At 43.7% G+C, this 23,201-nt stretch overlaps 1 protein-coding gene across 4 annotated transcripts in view; it reads right to left on the reverse strand.

Annotated features, from left to right (window-relative positions):
- Window positions 1-5,039: 5,039 nt before the first annotated feature.
- NFATC3 (nuclear factor of activated T cells 3) overlaps window positions 5,040-23,201 on the reverse strand; it is a 68,909-nt gene continuing 50,747 nt past the window's right edge. For 2 of the 4 annotated variants that reach the window (XM_080351646.1, XM_080351645.1), the window contains 2 exons: window positions 18,305-18,406; window positions 5,040-8,439 (listed from right to left, as the gene is read on the reverse strand). In XM_080351646.1, the coding sequence (XP_080207772.1) occupies window positions 8,315-8,439; window positions 18,305-18,406 (227 nt within the window). In that variant the 3' untranslated portion in view covers window positions 5,040-8,314. The remainder of the gene's footprint in view (window positions 8,440-18,304; window positions 18,407-23,201) is intronic. The other 2 variants (XM_080351648.1, XM_080351647.1) reach the window with 2 other exon arrangements.

Raw genomic sequence — 23,201 nt, forward strand, 5'->3', positions numbered from 1 at the left:
TATCTTTCAGTAACAGGAGAATTTTGGAGCTAGAAAGGGGACCGCAAATATGAAATAATAGTGACAGAATGGAGTGAGATGATGCTCTCTAACCAAAGAGCTGACAGGAGGCATTGCTGCCATTGCAGATGTACGTTGCAGGTAATACAAGCACTGGACCAGCGCTGTCCTGCTCCCTCCCCACACGCTGCCGCTCAGCCAGAGCTGGGGACCCGCTGTCAGTGCCCCAGCTGAGCCCGCCTAGTCCTGGCTTTGAGTCAGGGGTGCTCCCATCTTTTGTGGGAGTCATACTGAGAATGAAGGGACTCCAAATATACAAATGGGCAGAAATAATTCAAGCTGTATGCGATCCTAAACCTCCCTCTCAGTTGCAAAGAGAAAGCTAACGCTGGTGTGCCATCCACTTCTCATTTTATGCCCAATGTCTGTGCCTTTGTCAAGACCATAAGCTGGATTCAGGTATGTGTTTTGTGAGCATTTGCACCTCATTTGCTAGACAGAGACTTCAGAGAAGTGTCCTAAAAAATCAGTGAAAAGATGCCTGACTTATCTTGGGGGGTTAGAACAGGAGGCATAAAGATGAGATCTGTAAGTTGGTTAAATGCGGTAGGAACACGGCCCTCATTCCCCAAGCTGCACTATGCCTTCTCTAGAAAACGTCTGTATGCTGTTGAGTAGAAAACCTGATAGTATCTGTTCCAAAGAGCTTAACAAGGTCAACAGGCACCCTCCACATATCTCAATAATGTGATTTCTTTTTTTCAACATCACCGCTGAGCATTTCTGTGTTGCATGGTATCCAGTTCTGACTCTGCTTGCTTGGGCCCATTGGCAGCAGATCTCTACTGTCCGCAAAGTGGCCTTCAGTGACACATAAGCTACCTGTGTGTATTTTGGATGAAAGAAACACAGTGTGGCTTAGGAACTGTTGCACAAACTGAATGGAAAGATAGAATTTAATTGCCTTTTTCATTTTCGCTTTGTTTATGAAAGAGTCACTGTAAATACCTAATGTCACTTAGTGTTGTACTGTAATTAGGCGGTGTCCTTCCAACCAAATGGGATTTTTTGTTACAATTGATAGAATTCTGTTTTACTCAGATAGTCCAAATGTTGTTTGAACTACTAAGAGTTTGTGTACTATTGGAACAAATCTTGAGCATAGTGTAATGTATATGCAAGTGATGGATGGCAATGAAAGCACCGTCCCTCCAGGGGGACCCAGCAAGGAGGGCGGGAATGGCCCAGAAAAATGGAACAATGCACAGTGGAACATGTCCTGTGTAGCCAGTGATGGGTTTAACTGCTGCTCATCTACGGGTGTTCTAGGCAGCTTAACTGCTCTCTGAAAAGTGTTGCTAAGAACTGTGTGAGGGATTTTTCTGCTGGCCGCTCTGCCGCAGGAGTTGGGGTTACGGGTCTGCAGGAGCGCAGGGCTGCCCTGCAGACGGACCTTCTCAGGAAGCAAAACTTCTTCTTCTTAATCTTTTTCTTCTGTGTGTTTTATATTCTTGCTAGCTAAGGAAACCTCATTTGTCTGCAGCGCCATTTAAGCAGCTGGATTCGTTCCAAAGGGTTTAGGCTCAGACAATCAGCATTTCAGACTCTGAGAGAAACTCTGCTGACAACCACAAAATGTACGTCTCCCTGTCTCTCCAAACCACGATGTCACTCAGCACGATACTTGGCCAGTGTTGGATTGCTTGTTTCCTTCATTGTTTGTGCAACTTTTCCATTATGACTTCTGTCAGTGGTGAGGTCAGATGGCAACCATGACATTCTTGGCATAGCTCCTTTTTTTTTCATATCCTTAGAAAAAATAATCCCATAGTAGCACTTAATTCAGTTTCAGTATTGCCTTATTTGTCCTACTGGCTTGACGACTTGTACTTCTCATCTAGCTGCTGTGACTACAGCCAGGCAAATGTCACGGGGTGGTATTTGCTGTTACTTGAATAAAGTTCTCCTTGACCTCTCATATTTGCTTTCCGTTGAAGATTTTTACAAGCAAATTTTTATTCCTGGTAAGGGAAGAAGTGGTGGGAAGATGGAATTGCACAAATGCATGTATCAGCAAAGCAGTAAGTGTGCCAGTGAGTGCAGCCAGGGACAGAAACATCTCTCTGATCAGAACCGCTTTATTATTTCCAGCCCTTTCAGCCCTTCGGCCCGTGCTCCCCCCTCTTACCTACAGAGTCAGCCTGTCCAGCCCTCAGGGGTCTTCTGTGCTGCGTATCCTTTTGTTTCTTCCAGACCCAACTTCTACTGTGCTCCTTGGTTCCCTTTTACCTTTATGGATAACACAGCTCCTACATGCAGAAGTGTTCATCATCGATGTATTTGTGTTTTAATTTGCTTTGGCACAGTGAATCTTTCTGTAAGAAAACTTGAATGGCAAGATTGTATTTTGAAATAAATAGGCAATGGCTGAGGCCCTTAGGCATCGAATTGCTGTTATAAGAACTACTTTCAGCAAGATTGAGTTGTTTAATTAATGACCTTGCACCAAAATATGGCCTTCCTGAAAAAACAGCGACTCTCGAAGAGTTTGTTCTTCTTTGCTTATTTGCCTATCCAGTTTTATTATTGTCCTCTTAAATGTTTGCATTTCATTATCACCATACGTATGTGATTTGGTTTCCGAGAGATGTTCCAAGTGTTTCCTTAGGGAAGGTTTAACTCATTCTGCAGTGTATTAAGAGGCCGGGACTAAATCACTGAACATGCGGAGAAGCGACGCACAGGTAGCTTGACGAGACTTCTGTTGGGCTGGTTTAGGCATGAGCTATTGAAGTTTCTTGTAGCTACAGCTGTGTGCCGTTCCCTGTGATATACGCGACTGCACCAGCACAGCGCGGTGTTCTTGTGAGTTACGTGTCACACCACAAGCGCCACGAGCGGGCGTTTCGGAGGGAGAGCCCTGCAGAGCCCTGCAGAGGGAGCACGCGCCGCCCGCAAACCTCTTCCAGCTCGTACCAGCAGGTGTCACAACGATGACAGCACGGAACAGGTGACTGTGTCAAGTGTGTCAACATAATCATAATAAAGCAACAAAATCTTCACTGTTAAGTTTGCGGAAACAGCTCGGAGGGCTTGTATAGCCTGACTTCTCTAGCAGATCAGCCTTTCCTAAAAAAACTTCACGGTACAGACGAGCCTTTGGAAAACAAGTGTCGTATTCTTATTGCTTCTTTATCTTAAAGTCTCGTTACCTTTTTCCTTCTGTTGTCTTTTACGTGTAGCTGATGTTTCTGGTAACAAAGGCAACAGTAGGTTATTGTAAAATGTTTCTTCGAGAATCCCTGCAAACAGCAATGCTTTTTGTGTGTTAAGAACGATGGATAAACATCACCCTTTTTAGTAGGCAGAATAAAGTTCAGTGAGAACTGCCATTACTAGAGAAATCTGTATGCAGAACCACACGTGGTTTAAATACATTAGAAATCCTTCTTGTTTTCCATGTTGGACTGAGTACGCTCCTAACGGCCTTTCACATACTTTAATACTCTAGTCACTACAGTAGCGTGGCTTGCTCCTGAGTGTTATTCTTGCCAATTAATTAAGGCAAGAGGGAAAAAAATAAGCGGGGGGACCATTTGGAAAAGATCTCCATCCTCAGCTGGTTCACTACAGCGGAGTGTGTGTTGGCTTCAAAACATACAGCGGTATTTTGAGTTAGACTTGGAGAGATGGCAGGAGAGGAGCCTGGGAGCAAGCGGAGGGAAGCAGGCAGCACAAATAACGCTGTGGGATCTTGTAAGGAATTACTGGCTACAGTGAGAGAATGAGAAGGCCTTGATTTCTGCCAGCACTTCCTGTGGGTTTGGGTCCTAAATGAAGAGGAACTTCCGATTACTCTTCTAAAGGAACTGACCTTAACAAGGCATTCCTTCTCTCTGATTGCCTAAAATGACAAAACGGGTGCTTTCACAATGCCTGGAGCACAGTCTCCTCCTGCAGCACCCCCGACACGGCTGGCTGCGTGAGCGCTCAGGGTCGGCTTCGCACACCCTTCAGCGGCCTCGAGTGATCTATCAGTACTGGTGAATCGGCCTTCAACCCATCTGCATCTGACGAAGGCTCAAACTGGCAGTCAGGTATATGCATGGATTGTTACTGCTGCTGGTATATGCTAATTATATACTGGGTAATCGTACTAGAAAGCACGTGGAACAGCTTTCAAACCGCTTGTGCTATTTTTAGTAAGAGATATAAATACTGTGCGTTCAGTGAGTGGCACTGCTGTTAGCCCTTTCTGCTGTATTTATAGATAAAAACAGTGGTGAAGGTAATTGGTCAGGACATGCCGTCTAAGTAAGAGCTGATCCCAAACCTGCCGAGCAGGAGCTGACTGCGGGATCGCCGTCCCTGGTCTCTCTCGGCAGGTGTGCGTTGCCAACCAGAGGCCAGAGCCGTTGCTTCAGTGCTGACTTTGGAACGTCTGCATACCTTGATGTGCCCAGGGATCCCACGGAGCAGTGAGAGACCCTGCAGCCAAACTGGGGAGATGAACTCCTCTCAGTAGCCCTGATACCACTGAGATGAAATACAGATTTGAATCCCTGAATCTACTGTACCATTCCTAAAGGAATTTTACGTCTATTTCTTAAACTGTTTAACTGTGTCTTGCCTACGGTAATATCCTTTTAGGAATAGAAATTACGGTTTATGACGCGCTCCCTGAATAATAATTTCTGGAATAATTTATCAAAATAATCTTGTGAGCATCTAATTGAAACAATGATACTTGCCAATAGGAAAGCCCTAGTTAGTGTGCAGACGCCCTGCCGGCGCTGCCGCTCGCCCGCCGGCAGGTACCGGCTCACCGGCGCTGCCGTGAACGTGCACCAGACTCGCACGGTGCTGCTGCGCCGTCTGCCACTCTCGCAGGGGAATGCTGAGTGTCATTTCATGTGACAACGCACACCTGTTCGCAAACGGAGCTTCTCCCACTCTGCGCTGGAGCCTGCGTTTTAAACAAATGACAACGTATTTGCATTCTTTTTATTTATTTGAACACTATGATTTAAGAGCCTAAATGCAAGTTTTTTCCCTTTATTTCTGCAAGTAGCACTGCAATCATAACTTACAAAAATGTTTAAAATACAAAATGTACATGAAATTACAATACAAGGCTCTGTAAACATCTAGAACTTAATCTTTATTGTCCCACATTTTTAAATATAAAACTTCAATTTGAACATTTTCCGAACCTCAAGGAATGACATCCATTATGAGTATCAAAAATAGAGTTTCAAAGCTTTGTATCAGGACAAAACCATCACGTTATTTTTAATTCTTTGGTTTAAAAAGGATGGCAGTTCCCCTGATAACATGAGAGAAATTCAGATCACTAGTTTATGGGAATTTCAGAAATCCCCCCCCCTCCTGCCCAGATTCATATACTACCCCTTAATAGCTTGTCTGAACATTGATCTCTGACCCTCCTCAAGCGGAGCGACCTCGTCGTTAGGGCGTTCCTTCAGGACAGTTACATCACTAAGAATGCTGGAGAGGTACTGGGGGAGAAGAAGGGACTTAAGGGCAAGGAAGTGGATGCCAACAAAACATCAACAGTTGCCGGGTTCTGCTGTTGTAATTAAATTTGCATAGTCCAATAGAGATTGTGTGCTTTTTATGTCACTAAAATTACATAAGATTAACAGTCTTTACCTACGTTATCACACAAGCTAAAATAAAATTAAGACCCTTGTATTGAAGCTTTTACAAGGCAAATACAAAACTGCTTTAGTATCCAAAGCTATACTTTTAAATTTGATTTTTAAATAGGAAAGCATCTCTATGTCTACAGGCATCAAGGTATTTAAAGGCATCAGAAAATTTAGTGCATAGCAACTCTGGATTGTTTGGGCTCCCATATTTTAGGTACAGTGTGAATTCCAGCTACTTGGAGAATTGCAAGGAGAGTCTGTACCAGCAGGATAAAGGAGCATAAATCCCGTACAGTATGAAAAGCTTTAGAGTTAGAATTCTCCTACAAACAATGGTTAATGCAAAAGACCCAATACATGAATGAAAACTGGAGCGTGCCACCAGCGCGGTCTGCAGTGACGTACTTTACAGTGTTGTGGGGGTTTCTTTTGTTAAGGTGTTACAGACGTAAGTAGATGTATTTCTGAGCATGTGAATCCTTTTCTAGCATCTTTATCGTAAATGAGTAGAGGACAGAGTAAAGCACCATTGCTGAGGGACAAATACAATATCACACTTTTCAGATTACAGTCCTGCCAATTTTTTTTCTGCAAATTTAGAAATTTGCACCTTTGAACAATACATTCACAAAAAGGATGCTAAAGATTCCCAGTACGCACACAGTGGCCTTGCATTAAGTTGTCTGAAATAACTATGAAACATCACGATAGTAGCCTTAGGCTTAAAAGGAAGTACGTGATAAGGAGTTACAGCTCCACCTGCCGAATGAGCGGTCTGCTAGGGGTTCCTGACGGAGCTGTCTCCAGGGTGCGGTTAGCGCTACCGCAGTGGTGTTGCCTGGCTGCTGTCTCAGGTCTACGTGTGATGTTCTGCCTGCAACGGGCTCGATGGAAAGTTTCCCCGTGACTGTCTGCTGACACGCAACATCAGTACAATCTCTGTTTACTCTTACAGGTATTATAATGTAGTAATCTTATCCACTTTAAGACCATTTTACTGTAATTTTGAGAGTCTAGAGTAATTTTCTACTGAAAGAGGCATGGGCTCCATGTTAAACCAATAAAACGGTCACAACTGTCTGAAGTAGTTGATACCCAAGTACACCTGTATGTTTCAAACATTTTGAGTGTACTTGCTGTCATTTCTCCCTGGAGCATCATGGCTCACCTGAATGAGGAACCGAAATGTTTTGAAGTTCCGCGTGTTTCTGACCGTACTTTGCTGTGACTGCTGTACCCTGCATGTTCCTATCAGAACGCTGCGTGAACAACAGTGTCTTCTGGGGGGAAATGTCTGTGGCCTAAGCAGGCAGTTTCAGATCCTCTCCTAGGTTTCTGATCATAGAGGCCTGATATTTTCAATAGCTATGTAAACAGATTGTTTCAAAGGTGTCAGGTATCGTGGGCAAGGGAAATGCATCCTTTGAGCACAGCACAAAGTTTGCTGCTGCTACAAATCTTGTGTATTTCTTTGGTAGCTTCTGCTTCACACATTTACAGTTAAACATGGGCAAATTATACTACCTAATCCCTAATTCACAGGAAATGACTATTTAGCAAACTGACGTTTATAAACAGCTTAAATTTAAGGAACTGTAACTGTCATCTCGTTAGGACTTCCAAGTGGCATGGTCAGGCATACAACATTCTTTCATATGCAGATGTGATCTACTGATTTATTGCATGGAAAACTTGAATGCCACTGAATTGGTGATCTCAAACCCATATTTTGTAGGGATAACAGGAACACTTAGATCCTCAGCAAGTATTAACATTTCTCCCATATCTAACATGGCTATGATGTTGCTGTTCTTTAATCTAAAATCCTACTGCTCAAATTTGATTACAAATGTAACTTTCTAAGAAAAGGCTATTTCAAGAAGGAGCCTGTGCTAATAAAGTACAGGAAGATTATCCACAAAGTTATAAAAGTTAAATTTTGGAATGTCATTTCTATCCCAACACTTCCATGATGGAATGGTCTTTTTGCAGCCTATCAAGTAACATTTTCAGTTTATAAACAAGTGCAGATCTACATTTGGCTTTGCTTCCTACGAGTCTAAGAAAGAGAACACTACAGTATCTGTATACACAGCGGCTTCCGTGGCACTGGCTTCAGATGGCAGGTGTGACTTGCCACTGGAAGACTGTATTAAAAAATAAGATTAACGATAGAAGCTTTAAAGGCTTTCCAAAAGGACCAAAAGGTGTCACAGACTCTACTGCCTCTAAGGGAAAGCAGCACACTGAAGATGTGTATTAAATATTTTTCCACATTCAGTACTGTGAATATTATAAGAGCAAACTAACATCTCCACACATCTGAAGCACTTACAATATAAAAGTATTCTACTTAAATGCAAAAAGCAAAGCTTGTTTGTAACTTTAAAACAGTTAAAGTATCTGGTGTGGATTCTGTGTGTCCATTTTAAGAAGTCTCTTTACAGCATCTGAGGAACTATAATTAAAATGCTCTGTCTCTACATCACAAATGTAACCCGCTAAAAGGGCTTCGCAAGGATCCACTGTTCCAGTTCATAAAGGCCACAGAGTTGGAAGCACAGTAAGTCTAAAGAGGAAGAGGACGAAGAAATATTCAGAGAAACCATGATTTCATGGATGTTTAGTTGTAAGCTTCTCCGTTACTGGATGCCATCAGATATTCTTGTCTCCAGAGATCCAGGACATGTACCTGCAGACTGGCTGGCCGCTGGCGTTCCATGCGACACTGAGATCTGTGACATGTCTCTTCCTATGATCTCATTCACTGAGGAAGAAAAAAGGTGACTGTTTGAATGCTTTCCAAAATGCAGAACTCATCAGCGTATCACTTTTAAAATGAAATGTTTAAGTGCTAAGCCTTGATGCAGTTACGTACCAGAGGATGAACGAGGAACGTAAACTTCAGTAACAGTTGAGCAAGGCGGAGGGGGGAAGGTTCTAGTTTTGTTACTGTTACACCACGTACTCACCGTAATTCATGGAGGAGAATTCCTAAGCACTTGATGAAAACGAGCACGTACGTGCTTAAGGCAAGCAGGTACAAAAAGGCACAGGGCAGTTTAGCGCAATTTCCAAACAGAGCTCGTTCTGGTCAAGGGGGTTACAGGCACAACAATTAACTCTAGTAACGCTCAGCTCTTCCAGGCTACTTACAGAACTTCCTCAGAACTTGGATTTGCGTTCGTACAATATTAATATTCTTTTTAATACTATAATGCCTATTTAATTGGCCAGTTTTCTGAATACTTGCATTTCTGAAACTGCAATAATAAAAACTTCCTTAGTGCTCAGTCAGCTTTTCTATAGTGACGACTGCAGACTGCCTGCACAGGTCACAGCACTTTGTGTGACGACTGCAGACTGCCTGCACAGGTCACAGCACTTTGTGTGACGACTGCAGCCTGCCTGCACAGGTCACAGCAGTTTGTGTGACGACTGCAGCCTGCCTGCACAGGTCACAGCACTTTGTGTGACGACTGCAGCCTGCCTGCACAGGTCACAGCACTTTGTGTGACGACTGCAGACTGCCTGCACAGGTCACAGCACTTTGTGTGACGACTGCAGACTGCCTGCACAGGTCACAGCACTTTGTGTGACGACTGCAGACTGCCTGCACAGGTCACAGCACTTTGTGTGACGACTGCAGACTGCCTGCACAGGTCACAGCAGTTTGTGTGACGACTGCAGACTGCCTGCACAGGTCACAGCAGTTTGTGTGTGTCAGATGCAGCCAAGGTCCCTCAGCCATCACTATACGGAGTGAGGGACACCGCTGGGAATGCGACAAAAAACCACGATAATTGACTGCAATGCAATTGAGTTGGGAAGGTGATAGAGAAAATGTATTTTAATTGATAAGTGTAAATGCAGTGATATGAATGTCCATTTTCCAAAATGGGCAATGGTAGGTTTAACTAAAAAACCTGAAAAAAAATCTTCTAAGTGGTGATGAAAAGTATCACATTAAATAGTAACAACAAATTTAGATAAGCATGAGATGATAACCAAAACGTAAATCATCACGTAATAGTCGGAGAGGCAGTCACCGCGCTGTCTTCCAGGGCTGAGTGGCAGCGGGTGCTCAGCATCTCTTACTCAGCAAGGCTTTGAACATGTAGAACTATAGTCATATAGGAAAAGCCTCTGACGTGGATTTGTTTGGACAGTCTCTAAACATGAATTGAATGGGATCCTTTTGTTGCGTAAGGACCATTCCTAGGAAAAATAACAACTTTTTGTTTTGCTAGTGAGCTGCTCCTATTGAAAATCACATCTGATCTGCTCTTTTGTTCTCTGTTATTGGGTAACTACAGAATGGTACTGGTGTACTTCAGCACCCTCTTAATGCTTCCTACCAGCCCTTCCTGCCTGGTAGCCCAGAACCGATCCGCAGGCAGTGGGAGCTGCTCCCCCGCTCGGCGCCCGGCGGCCCCAGCGCTGCCTTCCGCTGCCGCAGGGACACGCGTCGGTCTGAGAGAGAACGCAGTAAGCTCTCTGAAGTACGCATGTGTACGTGGAATCCAGCTCTGAAAGCAAGTTTTGTCTATATTCTTTGCATTTACTTAGGAAAGCTTTAAAATAACCTTATGGCACCTACCCAGCTGTAACCATGGAGGAGGTATTTGTTACCTAAAAGTTAATGGCAGCCCAAATGTTAAAGCAGTTCTGGTGAGCTACATAATAACCAATTCCCTCAAGCATTACCAGACTTGCAATTTATTTGGCTTCAAAAAAGTCTTTCATTCAATGAACTCAGCTATGACACTGAAAATTGTGTGACTGCAGGTAGGACACTTTCTCAAGCATTTTTATTATGCCAACACAATGCATGTTTAAATAACTGTTAAAAACCAAGATGTTTTTAAACAAAACGTAGGTGTTCGCTTGTAAGAACCACGCTCCCTCGGCTCCTGTCAGGCAGTCATCAGCTGCTCTAACCACACGCCCCTACCGTCTGTTATCCGCGTTGTGCTACTGACAGTTGCTTTGTGCAGATCAAACATTGCAGCTGTTCTGTACTACTAAAACTTTGATGAGCAGTACAATAACAAGCAACATAGCTAAATACCTTTTATATTTTGAAATTATTAGACGGTTACTTCCTTTGATATGTATCTGTACCAGCAACATTGGAACAAGCTGGTCTGTACTTTGCGAGGTTCTGTAGTTCCCCAGGCAAAGGCGTGTAACTGAACTGCATGTGGCCGCGTGGTATTGAATGTTCCTTAAATCGCATTGCACTGTGAATACAATAGCTGGTCAGGCGGTATTTTATTTGCCAAAGTTCTGCATAACTCATTATGTAGAATATTAAATTAAAGTTACAGGTTAGTTTGTGTTTTGCCTTTTTAAGAAAACAACAGCTTTGTTTACAAGAAGCTGGTTTAGAGCACAGTGGGAGAGCCCTGCTATGCTTTTCATTTTGCTGTTTGAGAACATCTTTGGCACCATTTTTATTAATAACATAGCTAGATTTATCTGGTTGATATGGATTTACATTAGAAACATCTGCTGTTTCCAAGGGAAAGGCAGCACCTTGTCTTCTTCCCAACAGAAAATTCTAGAAAATGTTACTTGCCGCAGTGATTCTGTTAGGATTGCTGGTTTTTAAGCCCAACTGGTATTCAAGTGTGCCCTTTTTTTGTGTTGGCTTTTGGATTTTTAGGAGGGAGCATCTAGACTGGCGTGTGGTCAGTGCCGCGCAGGCCGCGGGGAAGGGCAGCGCTCTCCCTGCGCTGTCCGGCAGAGGTGCCCTTCCAGGCGCAGCCCCCTGCCCAGCGCGGCCTCCTGCGCGCTCTGCGAGCGCCTGCGGCCGTCCGCACATCTGTGAGCAACGCACGGCTGGGGGCAGCCTGCAGGCTCCAGAGGGCCATGCAGTGATTCACGCTACGTACAGACGGTGGTGAAAGCTCTTCAAAGCAAGCCCAGGCTGCAGGAGCCCCGTGCGGCGCCACAGTCTGGCCGTGGCGCGGTGGGAGCGGTGCTGCGCGGCACGGTGGGAGCGGTGCTGCGTGGTGCTGCGCAGTGGTGGGAGCGGTGCTGCGCAGTGGTGGGAGCGGTGCTGCGCAGTGGTGGGAGCGGTGCTGCGCGGTGCGCTGGGAGCGGTGCTGCGCAGCGGTGGGAGCGGTGCTGTGCAGCAGTGGGAGCGGTGCTGCGCGGTGCGGTGGGAGCGGTGCTGCGCGGTGCGGTGGGAGCGGTGCTGCGCAGCGGTGGGAGCGGTGCTGCTCGGTGCGGTGGGAGCGGTGCTGTGCAGCGCGCACGGCGGCAGGAGCAGCGCCCGGCCGCGGAGCAGCGGCGCCAGGCCGGGACAGCAGCTTTGCTAGGGAAGGCTGCCCTTGCAGCTGGAAAACGCTGCACAGAGCCAGGCTGAATGGCTACCAGGATCGGGCAGCCTGGGGTCCTGTGGAACAGCTGGCTGGAGAGAGGTGCACCTCGGCTTTAAGGCAGCAAACAATGAGATGCCTGCGTGTATCTAACTCAGGAAGCTTTTGGCTTTATTTGAAGGACACTCTGTGTTTACCAGCATTCTCACAATTCACTGATGTTTCTGATGGTGTAGTGGTATGAATTACAGAAATTTAAAATGTAAATCATGTAGTCAGTACAAAGAGTCAAAATCCTACATAGAAATGTACAAGACTGAAGGTGAAATCCTGGCATTTGCCTTTTTGTATTAATTTGTGATGGAGAAAATCATGTTATTTCAAAGACTAGAATAGCAATCAAAGGGTTAGTATTTGAAGGTGTGACACATTACCTTCTCCAGCACAGGGTCTGTCACAGAACATTTAGTGGTCTGTGATAAAACTGAAAACTTAATTAATGAGCAGAAACATTGGTTTTCTGTAATGTTGTCTAGCAGAATCTAAGTTCTAGCTCGGGCTAAACTGATGGTGCTTTACGAACTAAAGAAAACTGATTTTCTGTGCTTCCAGAAGAACACTTTCCTGGTTTTGACTATGGGCTGCATGGGCTATGCTGTCCTAGAAATGTAGCTAGAAGGACTTCAGATGCCCTTCTGCTTAACCTTAAAAGCCATCCAGTTAGCAACTAGATCCTGAGAAGTGTATGTATTAAAAAAAGCCATGCACCTTGGTATTTTTTTAATACATATACTTATTTTTTATAACCTTTCCTTTCTTGAGCACAAGTTTCTAGGGGAAGGCTGCAGAGCTTTTTCAGGATTCAGTAATACAGATCTTGAACATGTTATTAAGGTCCTCTGGCCTGTCTGCCAGGTTCATTTGTGTTGTGGAGTTTATACCTGTTGCCTCTTTGAAAAGAGCAAATCTCATGAGACTTAAGATGGAGGTGAACAGTTATGTGAGTGGGACCTTGACTCTTCTGTCTAATACCTGCCCCCGGTTCAACCACTGCGTGTTTGTTGCCAGCTCTTCTGGCTGCTAATTCGATATCCTGGACCTCCACTGCCAAGAAATGAGGAGCCAGAAATACTTTACACACTAAATAATTACAGATGTCTAGTTAATATGTGGTACTCATTTAGTACCTACTGACCACCTGGAATTGTTCTGGATGGCCAATGTCAACTGAGTGGACAACATCAGAAGTGTTCCCACGTGTTTTCTGCACTACCCATCCAGGCTGCTGATCTCAAAACACCGTCCGAACGGGATCGAAGGCGAGAGGGGTGCCACACGCTGCCTGTGCAGAAATGCAGGAGCTTCTTCCAGCACACAAGCGATAACTGCATTTGGAAAACCTGTTTGTCAGCTCTGGCATGGGCTACATGCAACACAGCTTTTTTTGTTTTTAAATAAGGCTATGAAATGGAAATGATGTTAACAACTTTCTTGTATCTATTTAATTGAGCTCTTTGGCAATTATCCCAGATTTCAGAATTTCAGCCATTACTTTATTTGCAAGCGTTTCACCTTTTACTTCCCGGGTATTTATACACAGTGTAAGCTGGCTGGTAGATTTACACTAATAGTTAAAAATAGGTTGTGCAGAACAGAATTTAACGTGGTGGGGAGAATCTGCTGCAAACAGATTAGGCTTGACTTGTCAGTAGTTGTGCTACTGTACTATTGTATTGCAAAGCTGTTGGTGTGGCTTTTGTTTTGTTCTTCCTGCTCTGCTGCATCAAAAAGGCATAAACATGCTGCACTGAAAAAGCACGAACGTCACCCAGAGGCTCAAGCCCCTTTCAAAAACAGTGAGCAGCATACTGACATCAATACCAGCGGAACAGAGTAGAACACAGCTAGCTCTGACCTTTGGATCTGCTGTCAAGCCGGTAAAATGAGAGCAACCACATACTCGGTTTTACTGGGTTGTTCCCCCCGGTTTGATTTCAGTGCTCTGCTGCTCAGCCCCTGGGGCTGGCACAAAACGGGGCCGCAGCTCCTGGGAGCTCTTCCCCCTTCCCCTGCCCTTGTCTTTGAGCTGAGGGCTTTGGCTCTTGGTCACTGAAGACCTGCACGGGGACAGCTGGTACAGTTGCTGCTCCAGCTGTTCACTGCATGAGCCACCAGACTGTCGGTGAAGATCTCTTAAAACTGTTGCAGTTTGCAATCCAGAGTTTTAAGATGAACTAAAATTAGGTTGAACAGCTCAGCCATTTGTGCAGTGAGTGACACACAGAGCTGGGCAGTAACCTCAGCAGCTGTTCCGCTCGCGGTGCAGCCTGTGGTCAGTACTGACCAACCTCTCGGGAGAAACTCACCTACCAGGAGCTGTCCGTGTTAGCTGATCTGAACAAAGCTCCTGCATTATGAAGCATGACAGCATCATGAAAGCTGCTGCTTTTAATAGTAAGATGCTGAGTGGTTTGGTGTAAAAAAAATTACAAACTTAGAGAAACAAGTTCTTAAAAGAGGAACTGGTGCTTTGATAGAGATATATATATATATATATGTGTATGTTTGTAAGATCTGTGCCTTTTTCCCACTGGTTTGTTTAATCAGTTCTACAATGTCACCATAATTTATTCTCTCAGTGTGAGACCAGTCCCTAATTTGTTAGTCAACTTGTATACCTGTACCACTTTACTGAATATTTTATGTTACAGTAAAAACACATTTAGATGTAGCATGAGCTCCAAGACAAGTGTTTGAATTTCTAACGTGAGAAGTAAAGGCATTACCTCTTTAAAACAAATGCCAACCAAGTACTAACATGCTTCTAAATTGCTCTGTACTTAATTCTCCATATCTCTGAATGCTAAGAGACAAATATTTTGTACTGGAACATAAAGGAATGTATAAGCAATTCCTGAACATACAGGTCTTTTTGGGAATAGTGCAAGTGACCTCTTGTCTTGCAGGAAGCTGGTGATCTATAATCAGCATCTATACATTCTACAGGTCGAGAGAATCCCTCTAACAGGCACTTATCAAGCATTTTACGTATTTGTAGGTCGAAAATAGTGACTGAAAACCACCATGGAGAACCACAAACAAACTGGTCCAGATTACAAACCATTAGGCTTGTAATGGGCAGTACTAGGGACCTGGGGGAAACACATCGTAATGCTTCTCCAGGATGTGCCAGCAGCCTCCGCATGCTGTTTGCCCCAGGGGATCTCGGAGCCCGATGCTGCATCTTTTGTGCTGAATCGTCCCATTTGGGGTCTTGAAGGTCTTTGCAAAATCCTGTCATCTGCAACATTCTGAAACGGTAATTTCTAACAGTTCACTACAGCAGCTGTAGCAGTGCTTATGTCTTGAACTTGCTGTATCATTACTTGGTGGACGCTTTTATTCTTTTCTCTCCCGACAAGTATTTTCAATTACCTTTTCTGTGCCACCCATTCATCTTATTATACTTTGCATGTTCTCCTAATTAATTTAGGCTGGTGAGTCCTAGCTGATTCAGCATAACTTCTGTTCCTAATCTTTGGTCATGCTAGTTGTCCTTAACCAAAACACCCCACAAAACGACATGTGTGCATCCAGTTCTTTTGTGACCTCGGGGACACGATGTGGGCACATAACAGATCTATAGAAGTAGCGTTTGTTCATTCTCTGCTGGTTTCCTAGATATTCCTAGTATTTATTCACACTGTTATTTAACACTACTGAGCAAGTTTGCATGGAATTGTCCATTTTTAATTCAAAATAGCTTTAAATGAGCATAGTTTGGAGAGCTTGTCTTCATAGGTGTGGCATTAAGCCAGGTGTTTTGTCCTTCCCTTACCCTAGTTTCCACTCCTTTCACTGATTTGCTTTGATCACCAGGTCTTCCTGCAGAGCTTTCTGAACAGTTTTTGGTTTCTCACTGTTCTGAACAGCTGAGCAGCAGTGTCACATTTACCAGCTTCCAGTCCCCTGGCTGCAACCAGATGGAAGCAAGAGGTTATACATCACAGTTACTGCTGCAGCTGTTGCGTGCTGTGCCAGAGCTGTTGTCTGGCCTGTCACCTAGTTGAGGTGAATTGTCAATGTCTGCTTATCTGTTTGTTCTAAAACCTTTTTACTGATGCTTCAACTTGGGACAGGTCATGAGACATGTCCCTTTCTCAAAGGACTTTGGCATGAGAATCTCTAGTTCAACTGTGAACATCAGTCAAAAAACTTTCTAAGTTAATTTATCTGCTTTTTACCTGAATCTGTGATTTGTCATCTTGTGGCCAGGTCTCACATTTAACCTACTGGTTTTCTGTTTTCTGCATTTGAAAGCAGCTTGTCGTCTCTCACACCAGAGCAGCTGTACGCTTCATCGGAGCCTTTGCAAGCAGTTCGCAGATGGCCTGCAACTCTTTTACTCTTTTGACTACCTGTTTTTTCTGAAGTGAGTTTTATTGCTTACCTCTTCCCTCTCGAAGTTCGTCACAGCCCGCAGTGCTGAGACTGCCACGAAACAAGGAAAGGTTTTAAAATGTTTTTTAAGTAGTTCCTGTACGCTCCTTTGGACCAAATAAAGAGATGTTTACCCTTGTGGGTTCCTCTCATGATCTAGTGCTCCATGAAGCAGTTATCGCACTACCCATTTGATAAAGGATGACTCAAGTATTCCATTAGTGTGTTTCCTGCCTTTGCAGATTGTCTGTCCCTGCAGCAGCCTATAGCTATGGCTGCTCTTCTGCTCAGCAGTATAATTAAGCAGCTGTGCTCTTCCTAACTTAAGCCTGAAAGCTAAATCTGTAAGCATTCTGTATTACTAGCTGATCAAGTTAGTGGATTTGACACTAAGCATTCTTCAAGGTACAGAACTATTCCACTAACTTTCCTGTGTAAACATATCTCTTGCATGAGTACCATGTGGACTATCTTACACCAAATACCTAAAATACTCGTTACTTTAATTTTCAAAAATGACATGTTTCTCAGATGCCAGCATTTGTGTGTAAGCCTATTTCTCTCTGGGTTTGGTTTCCTGTGTGTGCCCTTTATAAAAGGGACCTGTCAACAGATGCTTCAGAATTCCAACTCTGGGGCTTGCCAATGCGTGTCTCTCTTTAGTTGATGTTACTGGTATTTGGGGTTATTTTATTATTCAGTTGATTTTTCATTTATCAAGAACTGCTTTTTGACAATTACTCTGTACCTACCAGATTGTGAGTTGCACAGGATACAGTCTAGAACACAGAGGTAATGTAAGCCCTAACTGGTATTTTACTAACCCATTTACTGTTTCGAGATATAGAAATGTCAATGTAGTGTACAGTCCTTTTTCTAGATTTCCTGTTCTGAATAGCAGCTACTTACCTTACCAATAACATTTTGATATGTAAGGAAAGCAGAACTAAGTCAGTTTTTTGAAAGATGGTAAAAGACCAACATTGTGATTTATTTTAGTTTCATGGGCAAACAAGATCAGTCTACACACTAATTGTGTGCGAGCTTTATTAAATGCTATACACAGAGCCTGGTTACTTTAGTGTTAACAATCCCAAATCTACTGTATGCTTACTGGTATTCCCCTTTAAAAAAATATATGGGTAAAATGTGCTATATGTGGTTCTATATAGAGAGAGAAGAGAGGAAAAAAGGGGCAGTGTAGTTCTTTGACTTTGTAGGCATGTTTGTGAAAAACACTTCAGAGCAATGAGTATAAACACAAACACGACCAAGGTACCATGCATCAATTGCTAATATTGTTACTATTTAAAAGTCATAGTGCATAATCATCTTGTTTCTATGTGAAATAAAGAAGCCAAAAGCATCTTGAAATAAATCCAGATGATCCTTCCCGATTACAGTGCACATTCAACTGGAAATCTATTTATGAACCTGTATTTCTCGTACTTAGATGGGTACTGCACGCCACTGTATTGCATCTATTTAAATTGACATCGTTTCATCTTTTTTCAAAAGGAGAAACACTGTACGCTTCTGATAGTTAACTGGTCTGGCCGCTCTACAGCCCTGCTCATACTTAGGATTGTCACGTCCTCTCGTGCCGTTTTACCAGATCCTGCAGCACTCAGGAAGTTCTGTGGCAGCTACATATACTTTACGTGGTGGCTTTTACTGAACGACTGTACACCTGGTTCCCATTTTCTGAATTTCCAACTAGTTCAGAATACACAGGTGTCCAGTTAGAGCAATACTTAAGTACTACATAGCGCTTTTCACCTGTAGATGTTACGACTATTACAACACTTTCCCCTTTCCTTCGTGCTCCAATTTCAAACATTGAAGCATGTCAGTAAGCAGACTCACCCTCTAGATTTTCCACATAGGAGTTGGACATGAGTGCTGAATGTTGAGTCCATTTCTCTGTTGAACCTGCTGGCTGGTATTCCAGGTCAGAGAGAAAACTGTCTGTGTCAGAGAAGAAGACAGACGTAACTACTGACTGCACTCGACCAAGACGTTACCGTTCGCTCAACCAGGAAGTGACTTTCCGTGTTCTCTTAACAGCACTGACTGTAAGTACCCAGTTTCATTCACAACTACTACATATGTTGACAGAAGTAACTGTTTATAAATTATCAGAGTGCCTACTGAAACAATATCACTTATCTTGTAGATTTAGTTATTTTCAGTCAGCAGCCAGTGCCATGAAGTGTGTAACAGTTAATATGTTTGGATGTCTGCCCACTTGTATCATAATGAATGTTATACTACATACATTTCATAGTATTTGTGTTAGTTTAGAACATTCCTCCTGCAATCTTCTCAATCCGCTTTGCTTACTGTGGTCAAATTAAAAGTGTTTCTGCCCCTTGACAGCACCTGCACTGAACAAGGTAGGCAAAAGAGCGCTAGGAAAGAAAGCCTTTAGTTCAGTTTTTCCCATCCTTTAGAGGAAACGGCCGCTGTGGCAGCGGATCGCTGCCCGCTCGCTGCCCGCGCTCAGGCCGCTCGCAGGTTGAGGTGCCGGGAAATGGACTATTATCTCACATCTGGCAATGTGAGAAACCAAGGCGGAAGTGGAGAACTGTGTTCCACTGAACTGTCTTCCCTGGGGGAAAACTGTAAGCAGAATAGTGTATTTGTTACTTCAACCAACAGGTGTGTTGATTCGATTGCGATCAGTGACCCCGCAGAGCTTACAGCAGTATACTGGGGTTTGTGTTGGTTCTCTTCCTTTTTTTTTTCTGCCCGAGCCAGAGCTGCCAGTTTAATAAATGAGGCTTTAATACAATTAACAAATGTACTCTGGAGCTGGCTGATTTGCGCCTTCTGGATAGAGCCACACGTTTGCTTTGCCAGTGTGATTTCTGAGCCCGGCTTAGAGATGACTCCCGGGAGAATGAGAGAGTCTGTTCTTATTTCCTCCTGGAATTCAAGCACTTCTTATGCTTAATTGTTTAAAGCATGAAGTTATATGTATTTAAACAGGAAGTGGAAAGCATTATCTGGGTTTCAATGAATTCTTGTCAAATAATAGGAGATTAAGAAAACAACATTTTCCCCACCAACTACGGTAGAACCAGCAAGAAGGTAACATTTAAATAAAGATCTAATGAACCCAGGGAGATGGGCAGAAAACTACTGTGGGATGAAACGTTTACTGATAATCTTCTTTAAAGCTCAGGCTTTTGAAGGGGCAGACAACGGGCACACTGACAAAAGGCCTCCTGAGAACAGTGGAGTTAATTAGCTCTTTTAAGCAACAGTTTCCACACCATAACGTCTGCATAGCTTATGCAGTAAGGATTATCTGTCACTTTAGCAGTGAAATACGATTCCGAGCAGTTTTTCTAACTAATTTTATGCACAGAGGGGTTCTCTAACCAAGCCGCGGACAGCCTGCCCTGACGGCCCGTGTCCGCGCCGCACGTGCTGCTGGTGGAGCAAACGTGGTAAGGGAAGCGACGGCCTTTAACGTGTGTCATATAGCTCAAGGATCTGTTCAACGGACACTGGAGTTAGATAGAACTTGTGCTACTAGCTAGATATACATTAAAAATACCTTTCTACCTCATCATTTCTTAAACATTTGAGAAAGATTTTTACTTCCTTAAGCAATACTAAACTCTGTTTTGTACCCAAAGAATGTAATGCTAAAATTAAAACTATTAAATTGAAACAGAAAGCAAGAAAACTGATATCCTGTACATCCTATCTATTTAACTGATCAAAAATTCATACTTTTACGAACCACCTCTTTGTCATGGCTCTTCCCTCAAGTAAAGACAAGTTAAGAAAACCTTTAAACCATCAATTATCTGCACCAGATTTGGTGGGCTGGACAGATGTATAGATGAGGCTCTTAGGGACACGGGGTAGTGCTAGAGTTAGGTTCTGGTTGGACTTGATCTTAAGGGTTTCTTCCAACTGAAATGATTCTGATTGTTTGCAGTATCACTGGAGTACCACGGGGTGAGGGAGAGGGGCTAAATATGCATTGCAAAAAGAAGTTTGACATAATTGTGGGCAGGTTTTATCAGCTGTCTAGGTTTGGTCGTACTGCTGCATCCACCAGAGAATTAATGTGTTTTAGAGGACAGATGAGTGAGTTGCTCTATTTACAGAGGAAATGAGGTCAGTAAGCTTCAAAGACCATGATGGATAGACTGCAGCACGCACTTCTTCAGATACAGGCCTTCCCTTGTCAACTCCAGATAGACCTCCATCAGCTGCATTTCTGTGCAGAGCCCCCGCGGCTGTGTCACACTGCTTAGTGCAGTATATTTAGCGCGGGTTTGACTCCATGTGACCAGCAAGCAGCACAGTGTCAGCTTTCCCTGAAAAAAACCAAACACCCGGCCTGCCGGGCTATAATTAACCTCAGTCTGGGCCGTGGAGCGGCCAGCTGATGCTGTTGTCTGTGATCAAGTCCAGCCATGCAGCAGGCCGTGTTCGCAACGGCAAACTACCAAGGACATGGGGGGTTGCCTTGCAAGTTACCATTTCAAGCAATAAGACAGGCTTACTTTTAGTACTTTCAGGTTTAATGCCAACTTTACTAAGTACTTTTTTTTTTTTTAAATTAACTGGTAAAATGAGGCTGTATGACATGTTAGGACTCGTATAGTTCTCCTGTGCGCGTTACGTTTATAGCTATGTAGATAGAGTGAATGTGCTCTGCAGTTACTTGGTACAATAACAAATATCCCCGCTCATGTCATGGTTACCGTCGCACTCTGCATGTAGGTATCACAGTGAAACCAGCTCCTGTGAATCAGATGTTTACCCCCTTCTCTCAGGCGAGACGGACGAGTCTAACACCGTACGTAAGCGTGAGCCTCAGCGCTAGAGGATACGTGCTGCCCAGTGAAAGCGGCGTGGAAGTGTCTAAGCGTGTTTTTGCAGGGTCACAAGGCATGCCTGACTCCGTCCCGTTCTACTGGGCCAGCACCTGCACCACGACATAGACCTGTCGCTTGTGTTTCTAACCTCTTCTAATTCTTAAATGGGAATATTTTCTGGTGGTTCAAGTAGCTGAGCTTACTTTGAATTAGTTACAAGGTGTTCTGTGGCTCTCAGAGGCGAATAGGAAGTTTCATACATTAGCTGGTTATAGACACCTGAGGTCTCTTTGCACACAGCCCCCTGTCACGGCTCTTCTCAGCAGGTGCCTTGCTGGCACGGATTTTATGAACACCTTCTTATTAGTTACTTCTGTGATTCTGCAGAAGTTAAGCTGAAGCTCCACTAAAAAGCTACCTGTAAAGATGTATGTATTTCCAGCAAAGAGCAGAATAATCTCTGAGCTTTCCAGCAAGAGAATTGATCAACTAGGGAGTTATCACAGAACTATTAAAATGAATGAGTGTAAATGGCTTAGAATTCTACACGGAATGTGTCTGTCAAAGCAAACTTATTGCTTTATGTACACAAGACAGAGGATTTCTAGTTGTGATTTATAGGAAATCCACATACTGGGTTTTCTAATCTCCAGCTTTACGTAATGGAGATGCAACGAGTAACGAAATGTAAGAGGATTAGTGGAAGGTCATCTTGATTTGCTGAATACAGCCCATCATATTACCTTAAAAATGGTTAACTACAGTTGTACATTAGAAATCTCACCACTGTAGAAAGCCATGAAATACAAAGTAAACTTGTTCCTAAACTGCAAACCACAAAATTTTAGATCAAGAGTATTAGAATAGATTTAAATCTGAAACTCAACAGGAGGAAAGGTAAACCACCACACTAGGAACGCTAAGAGTGGGGAAAAATTAATGAGGCCTCATTAAGACTAGTCCGAGTCTGACTCTGACTAGCGTTTTTCAAGTGGGAAAGCCACGGGGCCTTTGTTGTCTGAGTGTACAATGGAGCGCAGTACGGATGAGGGATACGCAACAGGACAGAAATTACCAGCCGCCTGTTTCCTGTCATTTCAGCTGCCCTGTTGACACCTCTTTGCAGCTCTAAATATTCTGCTGTCTGCACAGGGCAACGTTAACCCTGACGCGGGTGTCCTGGCCTGAGCGCGGGCTGGAGCAGCTCTGCGGGGCTGTTCGGTGCCGTGGATTTGGGATTCGGGTGCTGTTCTGCAGACGAAGCTGACTGTTGGCTGAAGAGGCAGTGAGGCTGGCTCTTCAGAACGAGTGTCCCTGCTGCCACTGCTGTAGGCCAGGCAGGGTTTGGGTGGTCTGGGGGGGTTTGTGTGTGGTTTTTATTTTTCGTTGTTGTGGTTTTTGCTTGTGTTTGTTTGTTTGTTAAGAATCTTAAATCATACTCTGTCATGATAAACAGTTTAGGAATTCCAGGGCTAATCTGGTTATGAGGCAGCACTCCCATACTACAGTCAAATCCTGGTAAGATTTCTTAAAATATTTCATATTCTTGGCAAAGAAAATTTCTGCTGTGCTACTTTTAAAGCACCACGTGTTGCTTGACAACTGCTGATGCAGTCAGGGGTCTGAGTTGGTTCCTTCTCTGAAGACCGCTGTCTCACACTGGAGGTCAGTGATCCAGACACCGTTTATAACGTTTTTAGTTGGCTTTGCCTCAGTGTTTTATTTTGAGTGGTTTATTCGCCTTAGCTGGTAACCCTTAAAAACCTATTTTCCCACTAAATATAGCTCTCAGCTTTGATATATTAGCGAGGAGATCACATGGTAGCAACATTCGTTATTTAGGCTTGGATTTTTTTTTCCTTAATTGTTATAACATTAATGTATAATAGCCAATTTGCTATTTGTGGTTAGCTCTATTT

The sequence above is a fragment of the Nesoenas mayeri genome (genome assembly GCF_963082525.1).
Source record: "Nesoenas mayeri genome assembly, chromosome: 12".
NCBI classification, from domain to species: Eukaryota; Metazoa; Chordata; class Aves; order Columbiformes; family Columbidae; genus Nesoenas; species Nesoenas mayeri.